The following is a 21,448-nucleotide window of genomic DNA, read 5'->3' as shown; positions in this document are numbered from 1 at the left end:
CACAAATTTGTAAACGAACATTTAGTATTAGGACAAAATGAGAATTTCCTTTGTCTTTGGTAGAAAAAGCTTCAAAATTACTATAATTTTTGGTTTCTTCTGTGTTGTCATACTTGTTCATGGAGCATTTAACTTTGTTAACATTATTCTTTAAGTTTGATGGGCTTCTACTTGAATTTGTAACATTTCAAAATGTTCAAAAAAAATTTAGAAACGAGATAATTTTTAACTTTGCTTGATTTATTAGCCAAATCTCAATATGAAATTTCATCTTGTAATTTGAAACTATGAGATGAAACCAACCCATTCAAACTCCAATACATAACCTCACACACAAAGTTTTGATTTGAAAATCTTTTACACCCTAAAAAAAAGACACTTTCTTGTTGATATAGCTTAGATCAAGGTGACCCACAAATATTCAAATTTCAAAATTTCGAAACGTTATAAAAAGATAAAAATGGAAAGGGTACAGGTTGTATATCAACCATACATAAATCAAAGAGACAATAACGCGCATATATCGATACCCCTTATATTTACTTTCTTTTGAGTAAAAAATTAAAAACCAAGTCCAATTTCAAAGACCCCTTCTTCTTCTTCTCTATCTCTCCCCTTTTTCCTATCTCTCTGTAAAAAAGCAAACACAGTTCCACTTTCAAGTCCAAATCTTGATTGCTTAATCACCAATCTTTTTTCTCTTGTAATAAATATAGATCTGGGGTTTTAGAATTTTATTGTTTTTAGTTTGAGATTTATACTATGGAGAGTTTAATTGGTTTGGTGAATCGGATTCAGAGAGCTTGTACTGCTCTTGGTGATTATGGTGGTGGAGATAATGCGTTTTCTTCTTTATGGGATGCTCTTCCTTCAGTTGCTGTTGTCGGCGGTCAGGTTGGTGATCCATTATCTTTATTCGGTTTCTTGATTATTTCCCCCCCGATGGGTTTTAATGGAACTAGGATTTAACTTGGGGAGCTGGGTAATTAGTAGATCCATGTTAGTGATGGTGGAGATGAGACTTTTGTATATGGGTTTGTGTTGGATTTGATTTTAACTTGTTAAATTGAGAAATCTTGATTTTTTTCCCCCACTGCTATTGGTTGCTGAAATGGGTTTGTGCTGATTTAGATTTTTTAAGTATTGTAATGGTGGAATTTTGGTTATTTTTACCTCTGCTATTGATTGTTGTTTTGAGTAACTTTTGTTGCTCAATTTATTGTGTATTCAAAGGAAATGGGCTAACACAGTTTTTGCTGGTTGCTTGTATTAATTTAGAGTTCTGGAAAGTCATCTGTGTTGGAAAGCATAGTAGCCCGAGATTTTCTTCCTCGTGGATCAGGTAAGCTGCTTTGATTAATTTATCTTTATCATACTTTTTTTCTGTCATTCCTTAGATCATTCTAACTGTACTAAAGCGGTGGGTTGCTAGAACTTCTATTACATTATACACAACTAGTTTCTCCTTACGTGCACGTGTATGTTGAGTGATGCGATATATGGTTATGTATAATAATATCAATATTATTAAAATTGCGTTATAATTATACAGAAAAGAATAAAGTGCAAGCTTTTGTGGGTAATCGCCGCAAATCTTTGTATAATGACTTGTTTGTTGAGGTCAAGATATTTGCATATATTGTCTGAATCTACTAAGATTAACATCAAAATTTTATTAGATCCATGTGATTATTTTTACTTATTTTGATTTTGTGGTCATCACCTTTATAAACACTGCCGTTATAAAATTAACTTGATTTATTGAGAAAAAACTTGTCTCACAATAAACTCATGATTAAATAATCTTCTCCTTACGAAACTCACTTAAATTAGCAGTGTTGAGTCATAGTTTGAAAGGTGCACAGGATCAATAGAGTTAGATCATTTAATGACCTGACTTCATATAGAAGCAAATAGGTATTACTCTTGTTTCTATATAGTTGTCCTGCAATGAACAAACTATCTGCTACGGATATTTTTTTTCATAATATCAAATGATATTTACTAAAATGAAATGGTGAAAATAAAATTAGGAAGAGTAGAGATAATAGTAATGCTCGGACATATATCAATGTGGTGCAAGTTGCAACACCAAAAGTTACTGTTGATAACGAAAAAAGAAGAAGATACCATACCCGAAAAATTGTTGGAACAAATAAAGGTTGGGTGCAATACGAATCCCATACCAATTGGCTGTAACCAATATGTCACAATCGAGATGCTCACAATGGTATCAGTTTGTCTACATATTAGCTAGAAGGCTAGCATTTGTATGTTACCATTACCAAATAACTTAAAAATTAAACCTTACCAAATTGTATGTTAGCTCTATCTTATAGGATTTGTTGATTGAATCAAATTTCTATGGGCAAATCAAGTTTTGATCCAACCAATAAATAACAATTCCTTCTCCTTCAACGACATATATGCTATTAGTAGGCATATCAACTAATATGTTTAATTTTAATTAAACCGATAAGCTGAATAAAAGAAATTATTTGTTTATTGATATCTGTTTCACGGTTTGTGAACATTTTAGTATTTTATTCTATTGGCCTATTGGTCGATTAATGGTGTTATTGAGTTTTCTTAATGGTTTTACCTATAACCCATTAAAATCTATCAAATTCAACCGATAATTGAAATAAAAATTTTGGTTCTTTTTGTGAAGACCATTTTCTCCTTCTTAACTCCCGCAACACCTTTACCCTTTTTTTTTTAATCATTGCGTTTATCTAGTAAACATTTCCAAGAAAAAAAATATCATAATAAATTTATAAAGAAAAGTCACTGCCTCACTTCAAAGAACCAAGATGTAAGGACTGCTAACCAATAACTGATAATCAATCGTAGTGGTTTGGATCAATTTAGCATGTCTACAGTCCGATAACCGATAACATTCATAGCCGAGCTGGACCAACCGATAAACAGTCCTCGTCTTTTAGTAAAGTCAGTCAAAACAACTTAACATGTGATTGCGCCAAACATGATTAAAATCATATTAGATGTAAACAATACTTGATTGAACACCAGCAAGGAAAAATAGATGATTTTTAAATAACCTCTCATTCGATTCTGGGGATCTGTTGGTTTATAGTATAAAAAGTAGTCAACCAAGAAAAAAAAGAGATAAAAGTATTTGCTAGAAGAAGCTAAGTGCAATATGCCTTAAATGTACAATTAGAAACCTCTTTTGTATCATTACCAATTATGAATCTGCAAGATAATGATAATAATCTCATTTGCACTAAGATAAACCAAGTGACCATAAGTTGTGACAACTTGTGCAGGAGTAACATTAGAAACGGTGGCACGTCTTCATAACTTTAAGTTTTTTATAATTTAATTTATTACATAGGGATTAGGAAGGAGAAATGGGGGAGGGATCATAAGTTTGGGAATTGAACCCTCCCAACAAGGTGAAACCATGAAAGTTCAGGTAGCCAAACCAACTGACTACCAAGATCCCCGCAGTTTAACCCTTTAAGTCAAGGGTTTCCTGCTTTTAATATAATATAGATTTTGTGAATTACATTGGCTGAGTGAAATGGTCTGTTGTATCCATTCAGGAATTGTCACAAGGAGACCATTGGTGTTGCAGCTTCATAAGACTGATGACGGACAGCAGGAATATGCAGAGTTTGGTCATTTGCCAAGAAGACGGTTCACAGATTTCGGTATATCAATTGACCTCTGTTCTTTCTTCTTCTTTTGGGACATTACTTTACCACTTTCTGAATTTATCTGAACTCTTTACTATTTCATGACAATTAATGAAATATCAAAGTAGCTACAAAACATTTTTTCTTACAAGTGAGGTAAATGTGTAACATGATTACTTGTGCATAGAAGAGTAGTCATATACAGTAACTTAATAGATTGGTAGTTATGGAGACAGATTATTATTAAACTTTAGTTCTACTAGTTTTTTAGTTCACTCTTCTCTCTCTCTCTCTCTCTCTTAGTGTATGTGTGCTTGTGAAGTGACATGTATGTGTGCCCTCAAACACATGTTATCAATAGTTTTACCTATCAGTACTAAATTGTAGATTCTGATTCAACAATATATGTTTCTTTATTATTTTTTTAACAGGCATGGTTCGCAAGGAGATCGCGGATGAAACTGATCGAATCACAGGGAAAACTAAGCAGATCTCCCCTGTTCCGATCCACTTGAGCATATACTCTCCAAATGGTATGATGTCCATGAGTTCTTTATACGTGCTTAAGGATTCACTTATGGTCCCAAAAAGTAAACTTACTGCAGTATGCTCTTAGTTTTTGTTTCTGAAGTTGGTTATTTCACATACATGTCTGTTTTCTAAATATCATTGAAGATAGGCTTGATGTTGTAGTATTTCATTATAACATTTTGATTTATTGCTGAGAACGTATGGTCTTTTCTCTTGCTCCTTTGTTCTACAGAGCATTTCTTTCTCTCTTTATCATGCTAACTCCATACCATGTGTATTTTCTTGGCAGTGGTCAACTTAACGCTGATTGATTTACCTGGTTTAACAAAAGTGGCTGTTGGTACGCTCCATACGTCCTTTCATTATTTGCATTCTTTTTTAGTCTTATCAAGCCTGTTTTCAATGCAACAATACTCATTACTGCAGAGGGGCAGTCTGAGACTATAGTCGAAGACATTGAGAACATGGTTCGAACGTATGTTGGGAAGGTAACGAGATACTAATTTAACTTTCTGATATGCTCATTTTTCATTCTCTGGTGAAAAGAGTGGAGATATTAAATGATATATGTGATGTAGGTATTACTCCCTTAAAAGAGTTAAAATGCTTGGAGATTTAACTAGTTAGGATTTAGGAGTCCCAAAATTTCCACAATGGCTACATTTACCAAATGACTACAGTCCTCACAAAATTTAACTTGGAAGTTTACCTTGTTCTTGTAGATAAAACCCACAAATTATGTGGGACAATACCGTTGTTTTGATTATATACTAAACATTCCTCAACATCTGGTAATTTAGTCTGAATAGTGCATTTAAAGAAAATAACAGAATGCTACATGTCACTGATTGTGAGAAACTAAATAATGAGTAACTGAAAACTACTTTATAAATACCTCTTGCAGTCAGAATAATTGTTCTGAATGTCAATCACCTAAAGTCTCCCGCTCCCTTGACTGGATCACCGAACAATATTCAGTTAGTGTGGAACATAATGCCAAATAACAACTATTCTTATATTTGGTTGAGTGAATGATGACTATGAGCTGATGAGCACAATATTCCCTTGCTCGGTTTTCTGTTGCTGTCAGTTCAAGAAAATCTACCTGAATTTAACTAGGACAAATCTTTGCTTTCACATTATTTGCTAGTTTTTCCATTTGTCTCCATGCATGGTTGGCTTGCTACCTACATTCATCAGTGTGTAAAATAGGTTGCCTTTCCTTTCACATTGTTTGCTAGTTATCGCGTTCATTTCCCATACATGAGTTGTTCTTGGGTTGTGTCTTCTATTCATCTGATCTTTGTCTTCTCATGCAGCCCAACTGCATCATTCTAGCAGTTTCTCCTGCCAATCAGGATATCGCCACCTCTGACGCAATAAAACTTGCAAGAGAAGTGGATCCAACAGGTATAATCTTTTGATACTTATAGTTTTGGGACTCCAAGTCCAGTAGCTTGAGTACTTGTCAAAGAGTGTCCATATTTTGGGAGAATGTCTAATGTTTGTCATTATCATTGATGAAGTGTCACATTGCAACCCCTGCAGGTGAACGGACTTTTGGAGTGTTGACCAAGCTAGATTTGATGGACAAAGGCACTAATGCTCTAGATGTGAGTTTTATTATTTGTTATAGTACCTGTGAACTTATTTTGGTTAATTTCTACATTACTTGATTCATAAATTGGATAAGCCTATCCAGATCTAACTCTCTGAGTCCTTGGTTCCTGGTGTATGCTATTATTTGGCAGCACAGCTTGTTGTACTAGCAGTTGATTCTTTTTTCTTGAATTTAAGGTTCTTGAAGGAAGAGCTTATCGTTTGCAACATCCCTGGGTTGGTATTGTGAATCGTTCACAAGCTGACATCAATAAAAATGTAGACATGATCTATGCAAGAAGAAAGGAGCGTGAATATTTTGCTACCAGTCCGGATTATGGGCATCTGGCTAGTAAAATGGGTTCGGAGTACCTTGCAAAACTTCTGTCAAAGGTATGCTTAATAGTTCTTTTAATGTAAGGAGTTCCTAAATAAGTTGAGCAGAGTTCATATTCAGATTGTTTCCATTTCAGCACTTGGAACAATTTATTAAGGCAAGAATACCAAGTATCACATCACTTATTAATAAAAGCATAGATGAACTTGAATCGGAACTGGACCACCTTGGAAGGCCTATTGCTGTTGATGCAGGCGTAAGCTTCGACTTCTATATCTCTCGTTGCTACTGTTGATATTTTCCTTTATCTTAGTATGTGAACTGGTTTATTTCAGGCTCAACTGTATACTATTTTGGAACTTTGCCGTGCTTTTGATAAGATATTTAAGGAGCATCTAGATGGAGGGTAAGTGGATTGTTTTCTTTTTTTCCTTAATTTTCCAAATCTAACTTTAATGATCGTTAGCACTTCAAAAAATCCAAAGGAACTTGAAATACAAGGAGGGATTCGGCAAAGGCTGAAGAGAGACCACCAAATGTGACTAGTACCCATAAAACACAGAATTTGAAGAAACTTCACTCATGAGAACTTGTAAAATGAAAAAGATGTACCCATTAAACTCAACGAATTGGCAACACATTCCAGTAGACACGTCACACTTGTCTGTAAATGCTTGTACTGATTTAATGAACTTCCAGTTTATTGCTCTGCACCTAGACTATATATAATATGCATTTATCTCTTTTTGTTAATCAGTCGACCTGGTGGTGATCGAATATATGGAGTGTTTGACAACCAACTACCTGCTGCTTTGAGAAAACTCCCTTTTGACCGATATCTCTCTGTGCAAAATGTGAGGAAAGTTGTTTCAGAGGCAGATGGTTACCAGCCTCACTTGATAGCACCTGAGCAAGGTTATAGACGTCTAATTGAAGGGGCCTTGAATTATTTTAGAGGCCCAGCTGAAGCCTCTGTTGATGCTGTAAGTAATTATCCAAAATTTATCAGGGGTCAAATAGTTAATCCTCCTATCAACTCTAATTTATGTGAAATATATCAGGTACACTTTGTGCTGAAGGAACTAGTGAGGAAATCTATTGGAGAATGTCAGGTAATGGTGCCGGGCAGCTGTGTTAAATTTTACTTTTAGCTACATAACCCCTTCTCCCTTTTCTGGTTATTTCTAAATATATTGGTGGAGCAGGAATTGAAGCGGTTTCCCAGTTTGCAATCTACAATAGCTGCAGCTTCTAATGAAGCCTTGGAAAAATTCCGTGATGAAGGTAGAAAGACGGTAGTCAGATTAGTGGACATGGAATCTTCTTACTTGACAGTGGATTTCTTCAGAAAACTACCTCAGGAGATGGAAACCCCCAAGGGGGGAAAGCCAGAAGCTGCTGCTGCTGTAGACCGGTACGGAGAGGCTCACTTTCGTCGGATAGGTTCAAATGTATCATCATATGTGAATATGGTGTCTGATACATTGAGGAACACACTCCCCAAAGCAGTGGTTTATTGTCAAGTGAAGGAGGCTAAACAATCTTTGTTGAACTACTTCTACACCCAGATTGGGAAGAAAGAGGTACTATCTCAGTGTTCATCCCAAATTAGCAGTTTTTTTTTATAGTACAAGTGCTGACAGTTGTTTATATTTCTCAGGGCAAGGCACTTTCAGAATTGTTAGATGAAGATCCTGCATTGATGGAGAGAAGAATGCAATGTGCCAAGAGGCTTGAACTGTACAAGAAAGCAAGAGATGAGATTGATTCTGTAGCGTGGGTACGATGAGATAAATTGCACTTGAGACCTTTCTTCTACGATACACAAACGAATTCACGACTTGGGTGAATCGATATCGCTGCTTGTTCAAACATTTTAACAGCCTAAATTCTTTGATTGTTGTAGAATTTATTGTCATATTATTTGGTTTTGTATGAATTGTTGCTTTATTATGTATTTGTGAACTGAATTAATATACCACATTCAGTTGCCCTTTTGCTTCAGGCTGCTGGCTCCATTTTTGTACTTGAATTGTATCCTTTTTACTGCTTATGGACTTGATTAAGAAAACATTACTTCATGATGTAGAAATATGGCGTCTTTAAACAATATACTTGTTGTGAATACCAGAACCATTATGCATTGTGAAATTAGGTCTTAGACCTAACTCACACCCCAAAAGCTAGCTCAAAGGGAGGAGGATTGCCCATGCCTTATAAAGAGTCCACCCATCTCATTAATCACCGATGTGGGACTTTTGTCTTTCGTTAACACCCCACCTCACGCCCAGTGCTTAGCATCTGGTGCGTGGGCAATTTCAATTTTGGGGACCCCAACATCGGGTGAGACGGGCCCTGCTCTGATACCATGTGAAATTAGGTCTTAGGCCTAACTCACACCCCAAAAGCTAGCAGAAAGTGTGTTGGAGGAAGTTGTTAGCAGTTAGTTATAACAGAATTAGTTAGCACAAGTTAGTTACAGCAGAATTAGTTAGCACATTTTTTCTACTAATATATACTTCTATAAATAGAAGTCATCTCCTTCATTGTATTGTATCAATTCAGTATTTATTATGTATTTGTGAACTGAATTAATATACCACATTCAGTTGCCCTTTTGCTTCAGGCTGCTGCTCCATTTTTGTACTTGAATTGTATCCTTTCTACTGCTTATGGACTTGATTAAGAAAACATTACTTCATGATGTAGAAATATGGCGTCTTTAAACAATATACTTGTTGTGAATACCAGAACCATTATGCATGATTGTGAAAGAAGCCACATCTAAATTACATTTAATGTGAAGTACCTGAATTGGGTGAATCAAAGAGATAACACTGAGAAATGAAGGAAATGAAACTGATACAATCTACCCAAGCAAAATAACTGCACAGTAAAATTGTTTCTCATCTTGGATTGAACATAAGATCATTTATTTGATCAATCCGAATATCAGATATAGGCTCTATAGGTTGCTCATCATTGTCTATTGAAGGCCCATTGCGCAAAGGTTCTCTCGTGAATTCATCTGCAGAACAGATAGAAAGAAAACATTACGTGCTCAATCCCATGATTATGTAAAAACAACTACTCATATTGTGTTCTCAACAAACAATGCTAAATTTGGGTTTTGCATGCATCAAGAGTCGAGACAGAGATGCTAGGAAAATCCTTTCTACTGTCATTCCCAGAAAGTCTAAGTAACAATTACCATATATCATGCTGAAAGAAGTTGGAGGAGGGGTAGCCAAGAAGTTGAGACCAATGTAAAATCCTACAGCTAGTGCTATAGTCATCATCACATAAGCTGGCGCAGCTAATGCCCAGTACCTGATAAAAAGAAGAACAATTTAACAGGATGTTGAATATATCTTGTGACAATTAGTATGTGACCAGCTAAGTTCTGCCAAGAAAATTCTTTTCATCTTGTGCATTCTGCAAATGCTTTAAGTTGCTTTCATGCACTTGTAATTTCTGAAGTGTAGGACCAATATATCAATTTCTGAAATGCAACTAAAGGGTTTATCAATTTAAAATCTGTGGATTCTATTCTCAAGACGTTTGTTCAAAACAACCAAATGCCATTATAGATCCAGAAACTGGAATAAACTAAGCCCAACTTAGGCTGGAATACACTAACCAGCTTCTGGCTCTGGTGTCAGACAAACCAGCTAAGTGAATTTGAAACTATGATACTACGAAATTCATAATATCTCCTAATTTAAAAAGGATCTTTTATGTAAATATGACACAAGCCTGCAAGTACATCTTCTTTACCTGCTTGGATAGTAAACAATTCCCAAAGAGTGCAACCAATGTTCGGGAAGATATGCCCACACCAGAAAAAGAACTGCTCATCGAAAATAATAGAAACCAATCAGACTTCCGTATGCATGAAAACAAATGAATGTTGTGACCACTGGAATACCAGTGAAACTAGGTTAAACAAAGCAGCTATACATACAAAATATGAGAGCTCAATACTTAACAACAGACAGCATCTTACAGACAACAAAAATTAGTATTTGCATCTGTTTTCAATATTTGCAGAGTAATATATACAGAGATTTCAACAGCCTTGTCATTTCAACTCCCAAGAAAAATCAATTAGCATACTCTGCCCTATATACGGATACTGGTGATGCCTGGGCACAAGCATTTCCAGGAAGGCCAAGGAGTCTAACCAAAAGATAAGAATAAGTAACTTTCATGCCATGATGAGCATTACCAAGGAAGAAAATCACATCACATTATAATACTAACAATTCAACTGTATTCCAAAACTATGACATCAGAAGAAAACATTGAATATTCAAACATAGGGATATGTTCTAAGTAACAGACTAAGCTTCTTAAAGATGAGGATGGGTAGACCTGTAGCAACAACAGTAGTAATGGAGCCAACAAATCCGTAAACTTCAGAAGTCTTGGGTCCCTGATCTCCAGAAACACCAAAACCTGAATCTCTGTCGTCTGGGTCTGGAAAGAACACAGTGGCCTTCCTATTCTTGGAAAAACTCAAGATCCTCCTAGGGCTATTAACGGAACGAGGATCTTCCCAACCTTTATCTTCCAGCATCACGATATCTAAGAAGGTCCAAGGTGTCACTCTGAGTAAGAATTATACCTGTCCCAACAATTGCCAAAACACCCAAAACAGAGATGTTAGTGCATGGGAACTGCCACTATAATTAAGTGATTTCCCCAAAAAACCCACCAAGCAACTTAGAATAATTACAATGAGGATCATTAGTTCCCTTGAAATTATGGAATGAATGGAGCTAGTGACCAGGAATTCATCCTTATTTAGGAGTATGTTTCAATTATGATTATTTACGGATTTAAAGGTCTTTAATATTACCGTAACTAAAGAAATTAATCAAGAAAAGGAAAAGAACTTATTAGTCAAATGTGTAACAAGATGTGGTGCTAAACTTTCAATGGAGATGAGCGAGAAAGAAAAAAGAGATATTGAAACAGAGAAGAGAAAGAAGAAAAAAGAAGTCGCTAGCAGTAGGGATATTGCAGAAGAGAAGGAGCCATCTGAAGCGCAAGACCCATACCTGGCTTCACTTCAAAGCTTAGTGTAATGACCCTTCTTGTCATTTTTAGTGTTTTATCTTCTGTGCATCGGTTAGAGCGTTCCTATAGCGATTCCAAATCATTTATGACTTGCTGGGACTGACAGATCGGTCACCTGGTCATTCGTTTTGTTATTGTGTGAGCTTTAGTATTTTTGAAGCTTTTGAACCTTGAACGATCATTTTCGATCAAAAGTTCAAGAAGATGACATCAGAATCCAATTCTGACGATTCCATCAGTTCCGGAAGGGTCATTTTAGTCTAGTAGCATTGTCGACATGACTCCCAAAGTTTTCAGTGTGAGTTGGTGGGATTAGGCGTTTTAACTTTAAGTTTAAAGGCTAAGTTTGACTTTAGTCAACATTCGGAGTAAACGCGCTCGGATGAGAATTCCGTCAGCGCGGTTAGCTCCGGAATGTCGAGTTTGGTCTAGTTTGACCCTTCTTTCGAGTTTTGAGGTTTTTGATATTTTTCCGAGCCCTTTTGTGGTTTTTGACTTAAAATGGCCAATGGAAGTGGGACCCACATTTTATCGAGATGACCTCTGATGAAAATTTCGACTGCGCCTTTGAGTCCGGAATGTCGACTTTGGTAGGGTAGCATATCTATTTTATTTTTATCAGGTTCCGAACGGATTCCGAGCACCCGTCGGAGACTTTAAAGAAAGTAGGCAAAGCTGAATCTGGTGCAGCCATTTTAACGACCAGAAATTGGGGTTTTAACGACCAGAAATTCGGTTTTTAATGACCAGATTCGTCCTTATACAAACCCAACTTTCAGCTTTGTGTCTTACTTTGAAATCTTGATATCTTGAGCTATACAACTCCAAATTGGGCGATTCAAAAGGCTAAGTTGTGAGATTTTTCGAGGGCAACGCATTGGTGAGCTTGGAATCTGATTTGGGGACCCGATTTGAGGTAAATTTTGGGTTTTAACTGCTGTTTTAGCTCATTTTCGAGCACAAGTTTTGGGAAATTTTAGAGGGTGATTTCTTGGCCATTTTAGGTCCGAATCTAGTGATTCAAGAGCCTATATTGTGGGGTTTTTCGTGAGGATCGTCGTGGTGTGATTGGTTTTGGCTGTTGGAGCTTCATGTTTGGTAAAATCTTGTAAGTAGCTGCTGCCATTGTTGCTGATTTTTAGCTTAGAACTTGGGTTTTTTTTTGTTGCATGTTCATGTTGGGACTGTCTTGAGTCCTGAATTGTGTTCCATTCTGGTATACAAGTTCCGAGAGTTATTTGGGACTTTTATTTGGGGTTAATTCGGGATTTCTCAACGCGGATCCCACTTTTTCTTTTTTGACCGCGAAATTGACCCGTCTCCGTTTCTTGCGATTTTAGTGTTTAAATGACTGTAATAACGTTGTGACTCTATTTCTGATAGTGTATCAACGTTTCGAGGCCTTTTAGAAAGTAAAAGATCCGGGGAGTGAATTTTGGAGCGCGCGTGATCTGCGTTCAGGTAGGCGATGGTTTCTCTTCTTAGATTGAACTCGAACATGTGAATGCATGTTGATTAGTTGGGATTTGGGTTGGGTAGTTATTGGATCATGCATAGGTGTTAAAAATCATATTTTCGCCCTTTTTCTGAGAATTATCGGGTAACTGTGAGCATGTTTATTGTCATTAATTGACCTTCTTTGCTGTATGAATTACTTGTATGTTTGAATGCTGGTTGTCAGAAGTATGTTGAGCCTTAGTTTAGGTTTGACTAGGGTTTTCCATAGAAATGCATGATTCAAAGTCGGTAGGACTTAGTTTAGCCCCGACGTCGCTCGGCCGGCTTAAATCCTTGTAGACTGATGTAGCAGACTTGAGTCTGATAGTTTGGTATTTAGCTAGACGATGAGCTTGCTCTAGCGATAGTTACTCTTATTTCTTAGATGTTACGGCTTCTCGAGTTACGTCAGTGACAATGAATTCCGCTCCGTGATTCAAAGTTGAGTTTCTATTCGACTGTAAGGTCTTACATTGATTAGCTAAGTCTGGATGGTGTTCCATGGGTTTATATGATTATGGATAGATAAAGACTCTTTCAGCATGCTATATCGACATCTTTGTCGGGTATCCGGATTTAAGGTCCGGCCTCGACCATCCACATACTTATGTAGAGCATCCGGTTAGAGGTCCGGCCTCAAGTATGTAGAGCATCCGGTTAGAGGTCCGGCCTCAGTTACTTATATTTTGCAATTGGCTACTTGTGTAATTCTGGTGAGTGTCCGGTTCAAGGCCCGACCTCCGTACCGTCAGATTCTACTTTTTGGTTCGGTGTTCTTTGGCCTCGAGTTCTATTCTCCTTAAGTTATAGTTATTTTGTGTACGCGTCGGACTTATGGGGGTCCGTTCGGGTTTTTATTTAAACTTGTGCACGAGTGTACCTTCTGGGCTTATGGTGGGTCCAGTTAGGTGTAGTTAGCTTATTTATATTAATTTAGTTAGATCTTTATACACTCGTGTGCATTATTGTGTTACTTAGCCTTCCGTTCTTGACCTCTAGTTTTGTGATTTCGTCTTTTCATAGTGCTTTACTTTTCTAGTTCAGTCGGCCTATGATGCCTACTGGGTACCTGTTATTTGGTACTCATGCTACACTCTGCATCTATTTTCGTGATGCAGGTCCGAGCACCAGTAGTCAGCGTTGATCGAGTTTGGAGCATTTCTAGTCTGGAGACAGGGGTGAGCACACAGCGTTTTGTACTATTTCAGTCTCCATCTGTTTATATAAAGACTTGTCTTTTACTTTTCGAGACAGTCTAGTTTCGGTGGTCCACTGTTGGGACTTGTACTCGTTTTGTTGGTAGCTCTGTATTAGTGACTTCCAGGCTCTGGGAGGGATCCTTAATTGTATTTATGTTTTGGTTTGCTTATGTTGTTATAGTAATTTTGCTTAGTCGTGTTTAGTTTCTACCCTCACACCCATTAAGTGTTGTGCTGGGTTGTGGTTTGGCTTACCTACTGATGGGTTATAGTAGGTGCCTTCATGGCTCGAGAAATTGGGTCGTGACACTTAGAGCGAGGCTTTTTACAACACTGAGTTTAAAAAGAACTAGGATTGGCAATCATACATATCCAGCACGCCACATGAGACATGATGATATTTTAATTGCTTTGTTTAAATCAACAATGCTCCAACACAAAACCACTACATATCGGTTCTCATTTGAAATTAAGAGTCTAAATCAATTTTCTGTCTCACAGAGATGAATAAATGGACAAAATATTAAAGATGTGATGCAGCAAAAGCAAATGGGATCTTCTTTTTTCTATCCTCCGAAAAGTTTATTGAGACTTCCTATGACTCAATTTAATCAAACACTTATTCTTTCTTTTAGGCACATTGCAATTGCTATATTGCTTGCCATAAAATCAGAGTTTCTATCTACGAAAGATCAAAATGCGCTACAATATTACTACTTAATCACATTTCCCTCTATTCGCATACTTATTAACTATTAATACAATTGAACTATCGTATAATCAAAAATGTAATAATAATAAACCATCTGGTGTTTCCTTTTTCAATCTCCAAACTGCAGCAAGTCATTCAATTTGGCACTGAAACAAAACCTAAGCTAAGTAGGTGAGTCCAACCGAGATGGACCCATGATTCACCATAATCTCAATCTCAAGTAATCCCAGAAATAAAATGGACGAAACATATACAACATAAAATAGAGTTGCAATCAGATTAGATAAACTCAATACATATTATAATTTCCAAAGGCAATTAGATAGACATGTATGCATTAAATCCACAGAGAAAAACTGCTTACCGAATTACTTGAGCTGCTACGCAATTTGAAGACATCTCAGCTACTGAAATTGAAAAGGATAAGCAAATTATAGAAACTTTTACGAAATCCAAATAAGTATCATTTTTATTTGTTTCCCTAGTTAATTTGTCAACACATTAAAATAATTAAATTAGGTGTATAAAATCCAGTGGAAAGGGCCAAGATATACTAATTAAGTTTCATCAAAATTTTAATTACTAGTAATTTGGGAACAATAATGAACGGCCGAGAGTACCTATAAACATGTTTCTTTTCAATCCCTGCTATCGTTTGCCCAGATATAAAAGTTGAATGCTTTGTCATTCACCGATCTTCTTCATAAATGCACAATGGAACTCAAAAGGTTTATAAGATCTCCATTGCTGGAATTCAACGGTTTCTTCAACAAAATTTCTTATCGCAGATCCTTTTCTTACTTCGATTACACTAGAGTTTGATGATTTTGGGGGGAAATAACGATATCACGATCGGGTAAGGGCAAATTTTGTTTGCCGGAGAAGAAAAACTCAGGTGAGGTGCACGTGGTTTCCTTACCCTAAAAAATATTAACAGTGGTTAAGGTAACTTTCCTTTTTTTTTTCTTCATCAATTAACAGGTAAGGACTGAGTTGTAAACTTGTAATATTAGTACCATCCTACATTTTATTAGTCAATATATACTAATGCATTGTATCATGAGAAGGCTCAGATAAGCTATTGAGTTTTGAAAAAAAAAATTCCTATGTTATTATTAAAAATATAGTTCATTTATATCATTTTTATTTGAAAAGAGACTCATTTTTGAGTTATTTTTTTAAAGGTTAACATAGATAAGCAGTTTTTGGAAATTGATGACATATTTGTATTTTTTTAAAAAAATAAAATAAAATAATAATAACTAATGATGTGATTGAATCATAATTGCATAATTGATCACACGTAAAAAAAAAATTATAAAATCGGAATTGTTTTTAATTAACAAATGATAGTATGAAAGGATTTTTTTCTCAAATGCAAATGACATAAATAAGTCAAACTTTTACCGAATGACATAAATAATCGTTTTATCAAAATTCAATGACATAGTTACATTTTTTTCCCCAGATTTTAATACACATTAGATTTATTAATAACTACAAATCCCTCTCAAGCCACATCTTCCATGTCTCCATTTCCCGATATAACTATTTACTCAACTATGTATAATACATGGAAATGGCCTTTTAGTATTGATAATGTAATGGGGTTGAACATTCTATTGCCCTCAAAATATTTTAAACATTCCATTATAATTGTTTGGCAATATTTTTATAAATAAATAAGTATTTTTTTATCATGCATGTTATTTTTAATATAATAAATTAATTAAAATAATTAATATAAGCATTACTAATACAAATATTATTAATATTTTTTATTATATTACGCTCTATGAAACAATCTCGATATTATTGTTCTTGAATGTCAGTTATACGATATATAACTTTATGTGATTTACAGGTTATCCAATAAGAGCTATTAGCTCAGTGTACGCTCGAAAAGAATCAATTACTACTAATTTTCGTGGAACACCAAATAAACACGTAGGTAAATGAATTTTTTTAAAAAGGTAACGCATATGACAAAGCTAGCAAAAGGACCAAGCAATTAGATACAGGACTAGAAAGAAAATGAAGCAATCAAAAGTAGCAGTAGTTTATCATAATGTCTCCTAAAGAACATCATATTGGAGCTCAAAGTCAAAGGAGTCAGATAGTATACAAATCTACTTACAATCATACTATATATTTAAGAAAAAGAATAGTTTGTGATGCGAATATAACTGACATTCGACAATAATAATATCGGGATTGATTCTATAATATAATAAAAAATATTAATAATATTTGTATTAGTAATACTTATATTAATTATGTTATTTAATTTATTGTATTAATAATAACATACATGATAAAAAAATACTTATTTATTTATAAAAATATTATCAAACAATTATAATGGAATGTTTAAAATATTTTGAGGGGCAATAGAATGTTCAACCCATTACATTATCAATACTAAAAGGCCATTTCCATGTATGTCATTCACATTTGAGAAAAAACTCATTCGTACTATTATTTGTTAATTAAAAATAATTTTGATTTTGTAACTTTACTTTTTTTATGTGTGATTAATTATGATTCAATCACATCATTAATTATTATTTTTTTTTTAAAAAAAAGAAAAGATACAAATATGTTATCAATTTTCAAAAACTGCTTATCTATGTTATCCTTTAAAAAAATAGCTCGAAAATGAATCTCTTTTTCAAATAAAAATGATATAAATGAACAATATTTTTAATAATAACATAGGAAAATTATTTTTTCAATACTCAATAGCGCATCTGAGCCTTCTCATGATACAATGCATTAGTATATATTGACTAATAAAATGTAGGATGGTACTAATGTTACAAGTTTACAACTCAGTCCTTACCTGTTAATTGATGAAAAAAGAAAAAGGGAAGTTACCTTAACCACTGTTAATATTTTTTAGGGTAAGGAAACCACGTGCACTTCACCTGAGTTTTTCTTCTCCGGCAAACAAAATTTGCCCTTACCCGATCGTGATATAGTTATTTCCCCCCAAAATCATCAAACTCTAGTGCAATCGAAGTAAGAAAAGGATCTGCGATAAGAAATTTTGTTGAAGAAACCGTTGAATTCCAGCAATGGGATCTTATAAACCTTTTGAGTTCCATTGTGCATTTATGAAGAAGATCGGTAAATGACAGAGCATTCCACTTTTATTTCTGGGCAAACGATAGCAGGGATTGAAACGAAACACGTTTTTAGGTACTTTTGGCCCGTTCATTATTGTTCCCAAATTACTAGTAATTAAAATTTTGATGAAACTTAATTAGTATATTTTGGCCCTTTCCTCTGGATTTTATATACCTAATATAATTATTTTAATGTGTTGACAAATTAACTAGGGAAACAAATAAAAATGATACTTATTTGGGTTCCGTAAAAATTTCTATAATCTCCTTATCCTTTTCAATTTCAGTAGCTGAGATGTCTTCAAATTTCGTAGCAGCTCAAGTATTTCGGTAAGCAGTTTTTCTCTGTGGATTTAATGCATACATGTCTATCTAATTGCTTTTGGAAATTATAATATGCATTGAGTTTATCTAATCTGATTGCAACTCTATTTTATGTTGTATTTGTTTCGTCCATTTTATTTCTGGGATTACTTGAGATTGAGATTATGGTGAATCCTGAGTCCATCTCGGTTGGACTCACCTACTTAGCTTAGGTTTTACCTCAGTGCCAAATTGAATGACTTGTTGAAGTTTGGAGATTAAAAAAGGAAACACCAGGTGGTTTATTATTATTACATTTTTGATTATACAATAGTTCAATTGTATTAATAGTTAATAAGTATGCGAATAGAGGGAAATGTGATTAAGTAGTAACATTGTAGCGCATTTTGATCTTTCGTAGATAGAAACTCTGATTTTATGGCAAGCAATTAGCAATGGCAATGTCCCTAAAAGAAAGAAAGTGTTTGATTAAATTGAGTCATAGGAAGTCTCAATAAACTTTTCGGAGGATAGAAAAAAGAAGATCCAATTTGCTTCTGCTGCATTATATCTTTAATATTTTGTCCATTTATTAATCTCTGTGAGACAGAAAAAATTGATTTAGACTCTTAATTTCAAATGAGAATTGATATGTAGTGGTTTTGTGTTGGAGCATTGTTGATTTAAACAAAGCAATTAAAATATCACCATGTGTCATGTGGCGTGCTGGATATGTATAATTGCCAATCCTAGTTCTTTTTAAACTCAGTGTTGTAAAAAGCCTCGCTCTAAGCTTTGAAGTGAAGCCAGGTATGGGTCTTGCGCTTCAGATGGCTCCTTCTCTTCTGCTATATCCCTACTGCTAGCGACTTCTTTTTTCTTCTTTCTCTTCTCTGTTTCAATATCTCTTTTTTCTTTCTCGCTCATCTCCATTGAAAGTTTTGCAACACATCTTGTTACACTATTGACTAATAAGTTATTTTCCTTTTCTTGATTAATTTCTTTAGTTACGGTAATATTAAAGACCTTTAAATCCGTAAATAATCATAATTGAAACATACTCTTTAATAAGGATGAATTCCTGGTCACTAGCTCCATTCATTCCATAACTTCAAGGGAACTAATGATCTTCATTGTTATTATTCTGAGTTGCTTGGTGGGTTTTTTTGGGAAATCACTTAATTCTAGTGGCAGTTCCCGTGCACTAACATCTCTGTTTTGGGCGTTTTGGCAATTGTTGGGACAGGTATAATTCTAATTCATAGTGACACCTTGGACCTTCTTAGATATCGTGATGCTGGAAGATAAAGGTTGGGAAGATCCTCGTTCCGTTAATAGCCCTAGGAGGATCTTGAGTTTTTCCAAGAATAGAAAGGCATCTGCTTGACACTGTGCAGGAGCAGAAATCATGGATAATTATACTATTTATTAAAAGTGGTGGTGGTAATTTATGTATGGGGAGGAATTTTTATATTCAACAATAATGTTCTTATGATAATAGAATTAATGCCTAGCAAGAAGAACTCATAGAACTATATGAGAACTTTTATAAATAAAGAACTTCAGGGAGGAGAATGGGAGTTAGACCCCTTTTATAAACAAAGAACTTCAGGGAGGACAATGGGAGTTAGACCCCTATTTCCGTTCTTTCTTGGTGTTGCTGTTGGTACATGCATCCTGCAAATCTATAAAATCGGTATCTAATTTCACAGTGCAATTGTTGTAGCCCCATATGTTGTAAGACACACCACAACTCCACTATTTTTAGTCTTTAAAATCTCAAAAAAATTTCTGCATGTTTCTTTAATTATAGTGGAAGTTCTTATTTGCATTTGACAATAGAGAAGTTAGTGATAGCTTAAAGGTCAAGCATCCCTCCAATAATGTCATCCAGGGTAAAAAGCATTTCACTTTTGTTTAGAATCCAGATGCTTAGACGATATATTAATTAGAACTCATTCACAAAGGGAGTGGACACCAATAATCAAGGTAAATAAGAATATTCTTCAGATATATGAAGCACATTTAGTTGTAAAGAAAGCTACCTGGTTAGCAGACTCGACAACAGTCCCCATGGATTTCTGGTAACTTGGTCTTACAAAATTGTCTGCAGAAAAACAGACTCAATCAATTACTCAGGATTATGTTGACACTAAAAATAAAGGAGGGGGGACTGAACATCTAAAAGGAAAAGACTTGCACTTTCAGAGATCAGATGCTGGAATCTTCACTTAATATATTCCAGCTTCAGATCAAATAAGAAAAATGAACATGTTCACATTAATAAGCTTCAGAAAATACAACTGCTAGAGTTAAAAAAAGAATCTTCATGTCTCCAGAAAATGTACATTACAAAACTTGAAGCAACACTTTTAATCTAAAGTATAAAACATCAATCTTCATAATAGATGACAATCAAAAGCAAAAAAATCCAGAACCCACGTCTTTACATGCACCCGCCCCGCTTCATCATGAATTTATTCCTTCTCACATACATTCCCAAGTACCAGCCTAAACTATTCCCAAGCCTCGATACTATCCTAAAACAGTAGAAATTTTCCAGCAACTGAAATTAAAAGAGATCAAGTCAAGTTAAACAAAAAACCCACAAGTATTTAAAAAAAAATCAAATCTTTAAACAATAAATGTGTCGGTGCAAAATTGAGCACGCGCAAACCAGATAAAATTGCATGAGATCTGTTCAACCATAAACAAATTCCTAATCAGATCAAATCAAAACTAGCTCCCAAATACAAAATCAAATCTCAAGAATTCCAAAACAAAGAGATAAAATTCGGGTCAGATCGGAGCAAATAAAATGCAGTAAATTGAAGAATGCAATGTATGAAATTGAAGAGATGAATAAAAAAGCGTAGATCGGGAAAAGAGAAATCAAGATCTGAAGCTTACCAAAGGTAGAAGAATGGTGGATTTGTGAAGACACAAAAAGGGAGGGAATGGTAATGTGAAGAGCTCGCGAGGCTCTTTGAGATATATTTATAGGCCTCGAACTAAATTTGGGAGAACCATTTTGAACGGTAAACTCTTCCCTTTTTCCTTTCCCACTCCACACGTTGCGTTGAATGGTTACTCTTTTTTTTCCTTTTTCACTCTATAGTGAATTGACTAACCTAACAAATTTATATATTTCGAGCTACGTTTCGACACGTAATTTGAAATTATAATTTTATTTATATGTTTAGATAACATGATTTCAAATTCTATAAGTTCAGAGATTTTAAAACTTTTTGAAATGTAAAACTTAACTCATTCATTTATATTTTGTAAAATAAATAACGTGGATGTGAAGAGTTAGATTGTGTTATATCACATGAAAGAATTACATGAATAATTAGCTAATACTATCGCGAACTAGTGAAATTTTATGAAATTATATG

The 21,448-nt window shown here is 34.8% G+C and overlaps 2 protein-coding genes and 1 long non-coding RNA gene across 7 annotated transcripts; 2 read left to right on the top strand and 1 right to left on the bottom strand.

Annotated features, from left to right (window-relative positions):
* Nucleotides 1-507: 507 nt before the first annotated feature.
* Nucleotides 508-8,161, top strand: LOC107002195 (dynamin-related protein 1E). Its single transcript, XM_015200118.2, has 15 exons — nt 508-894; nt 1,279-1,342; nt 3,570-3,677; nt 4,094-4,195; nt 4,483-4,533; nt 4,620-4,681; nt 5,513-5,603; nt 5,742-5,806; nt 5,991-6,185; nt 6,266-6,385; nt 6,465-6,535; nt 6,887-7,112; nt 7,191-7,241; nt 7,335-7,712; nt 7,790-8,161. The coding sequence occupies exons 1-15, from the start codon at nt 763-765 to the stop codon at nt 7,916-7,918; spliced, it is 1,845 nt and encodes a 614-aa protein (XP_015055604.1). The 5' UTR covers nt 508-762; the 3' UTR covers nt 7,919-8,161.
* A 650-nt stretch (nt 8,162-8,811) lies between these two features.
* LOC107002202 (phosphatidylinositol N-acetylglucosaminyltransferase subunit P-like) lies at nt 8,812-21,142 on the bottom strand. 5 transcript variants are annotated; one of them, XM_015200141.2, is made up of 7 exons: nt 20,961-21,142; nt 20,096-20,157; nt 14,984-15,026; nt 10,504-10,756; nt 9,907-9,979; nt 9,341-9,459; nt 8,812-9,157 (listed from the first exon to the last, which is right to left on the bottom strand). In XM_015200141.2, exons 4-7 carry the CDS (start codon nt 10,706-10,708, stop codon nt 9,036-9,038), a joined length of 519 nt encoding a protein of 172 aa, XP_015055627.1. In that variant the 5' UTR covers nt 10,709-10,756; nt 14,984-15,026; nt 20,096-20,157; nt 20,961-21,142; the 3' UTR covers nt 8,812-9,035. The 5 variants fall into 5 exon arrangements, with proteins under 5 accessions (XP_015055627.1, XP_027771236.1, XP_015055619.1 ...); XM_027915435.1 differs by lacking the exon at nt 20,096-20,157; XM_015200133.2 differs by lacking the exon at nt 14,984-15,026 and having other exon boundaries at nt 20,961-21,141.
* On the top strand, nt 12,545-14,073 carry LOC107002227. Its single transcript, XR_001454505.2, has 2 exons — nt 12,545-12,672; nt 13,827-14,073. It is a non-coding gene; the product is annotated as an uncharacterized LOC107002227 (long non-coding RNA).
* Nucleotides 21,143-21,448: the final 306 nt, after the last annotated feature.

This window comes from Solanum pennellii, chromosome 1 (assembly GCF_001406875.1).
Source record: "Solanum pennellii chromosome 1, SPENNV200".
Lineage (NCBI taxonomy): Eukaryota > Viridiplantae > Streptophyta > Magnoliopsida > Solanales > Solanaceae > Solanum > Solanum pennellii.
This window is presented reverse-complemented; position numbering and strand designations above follow the sequence as displayed.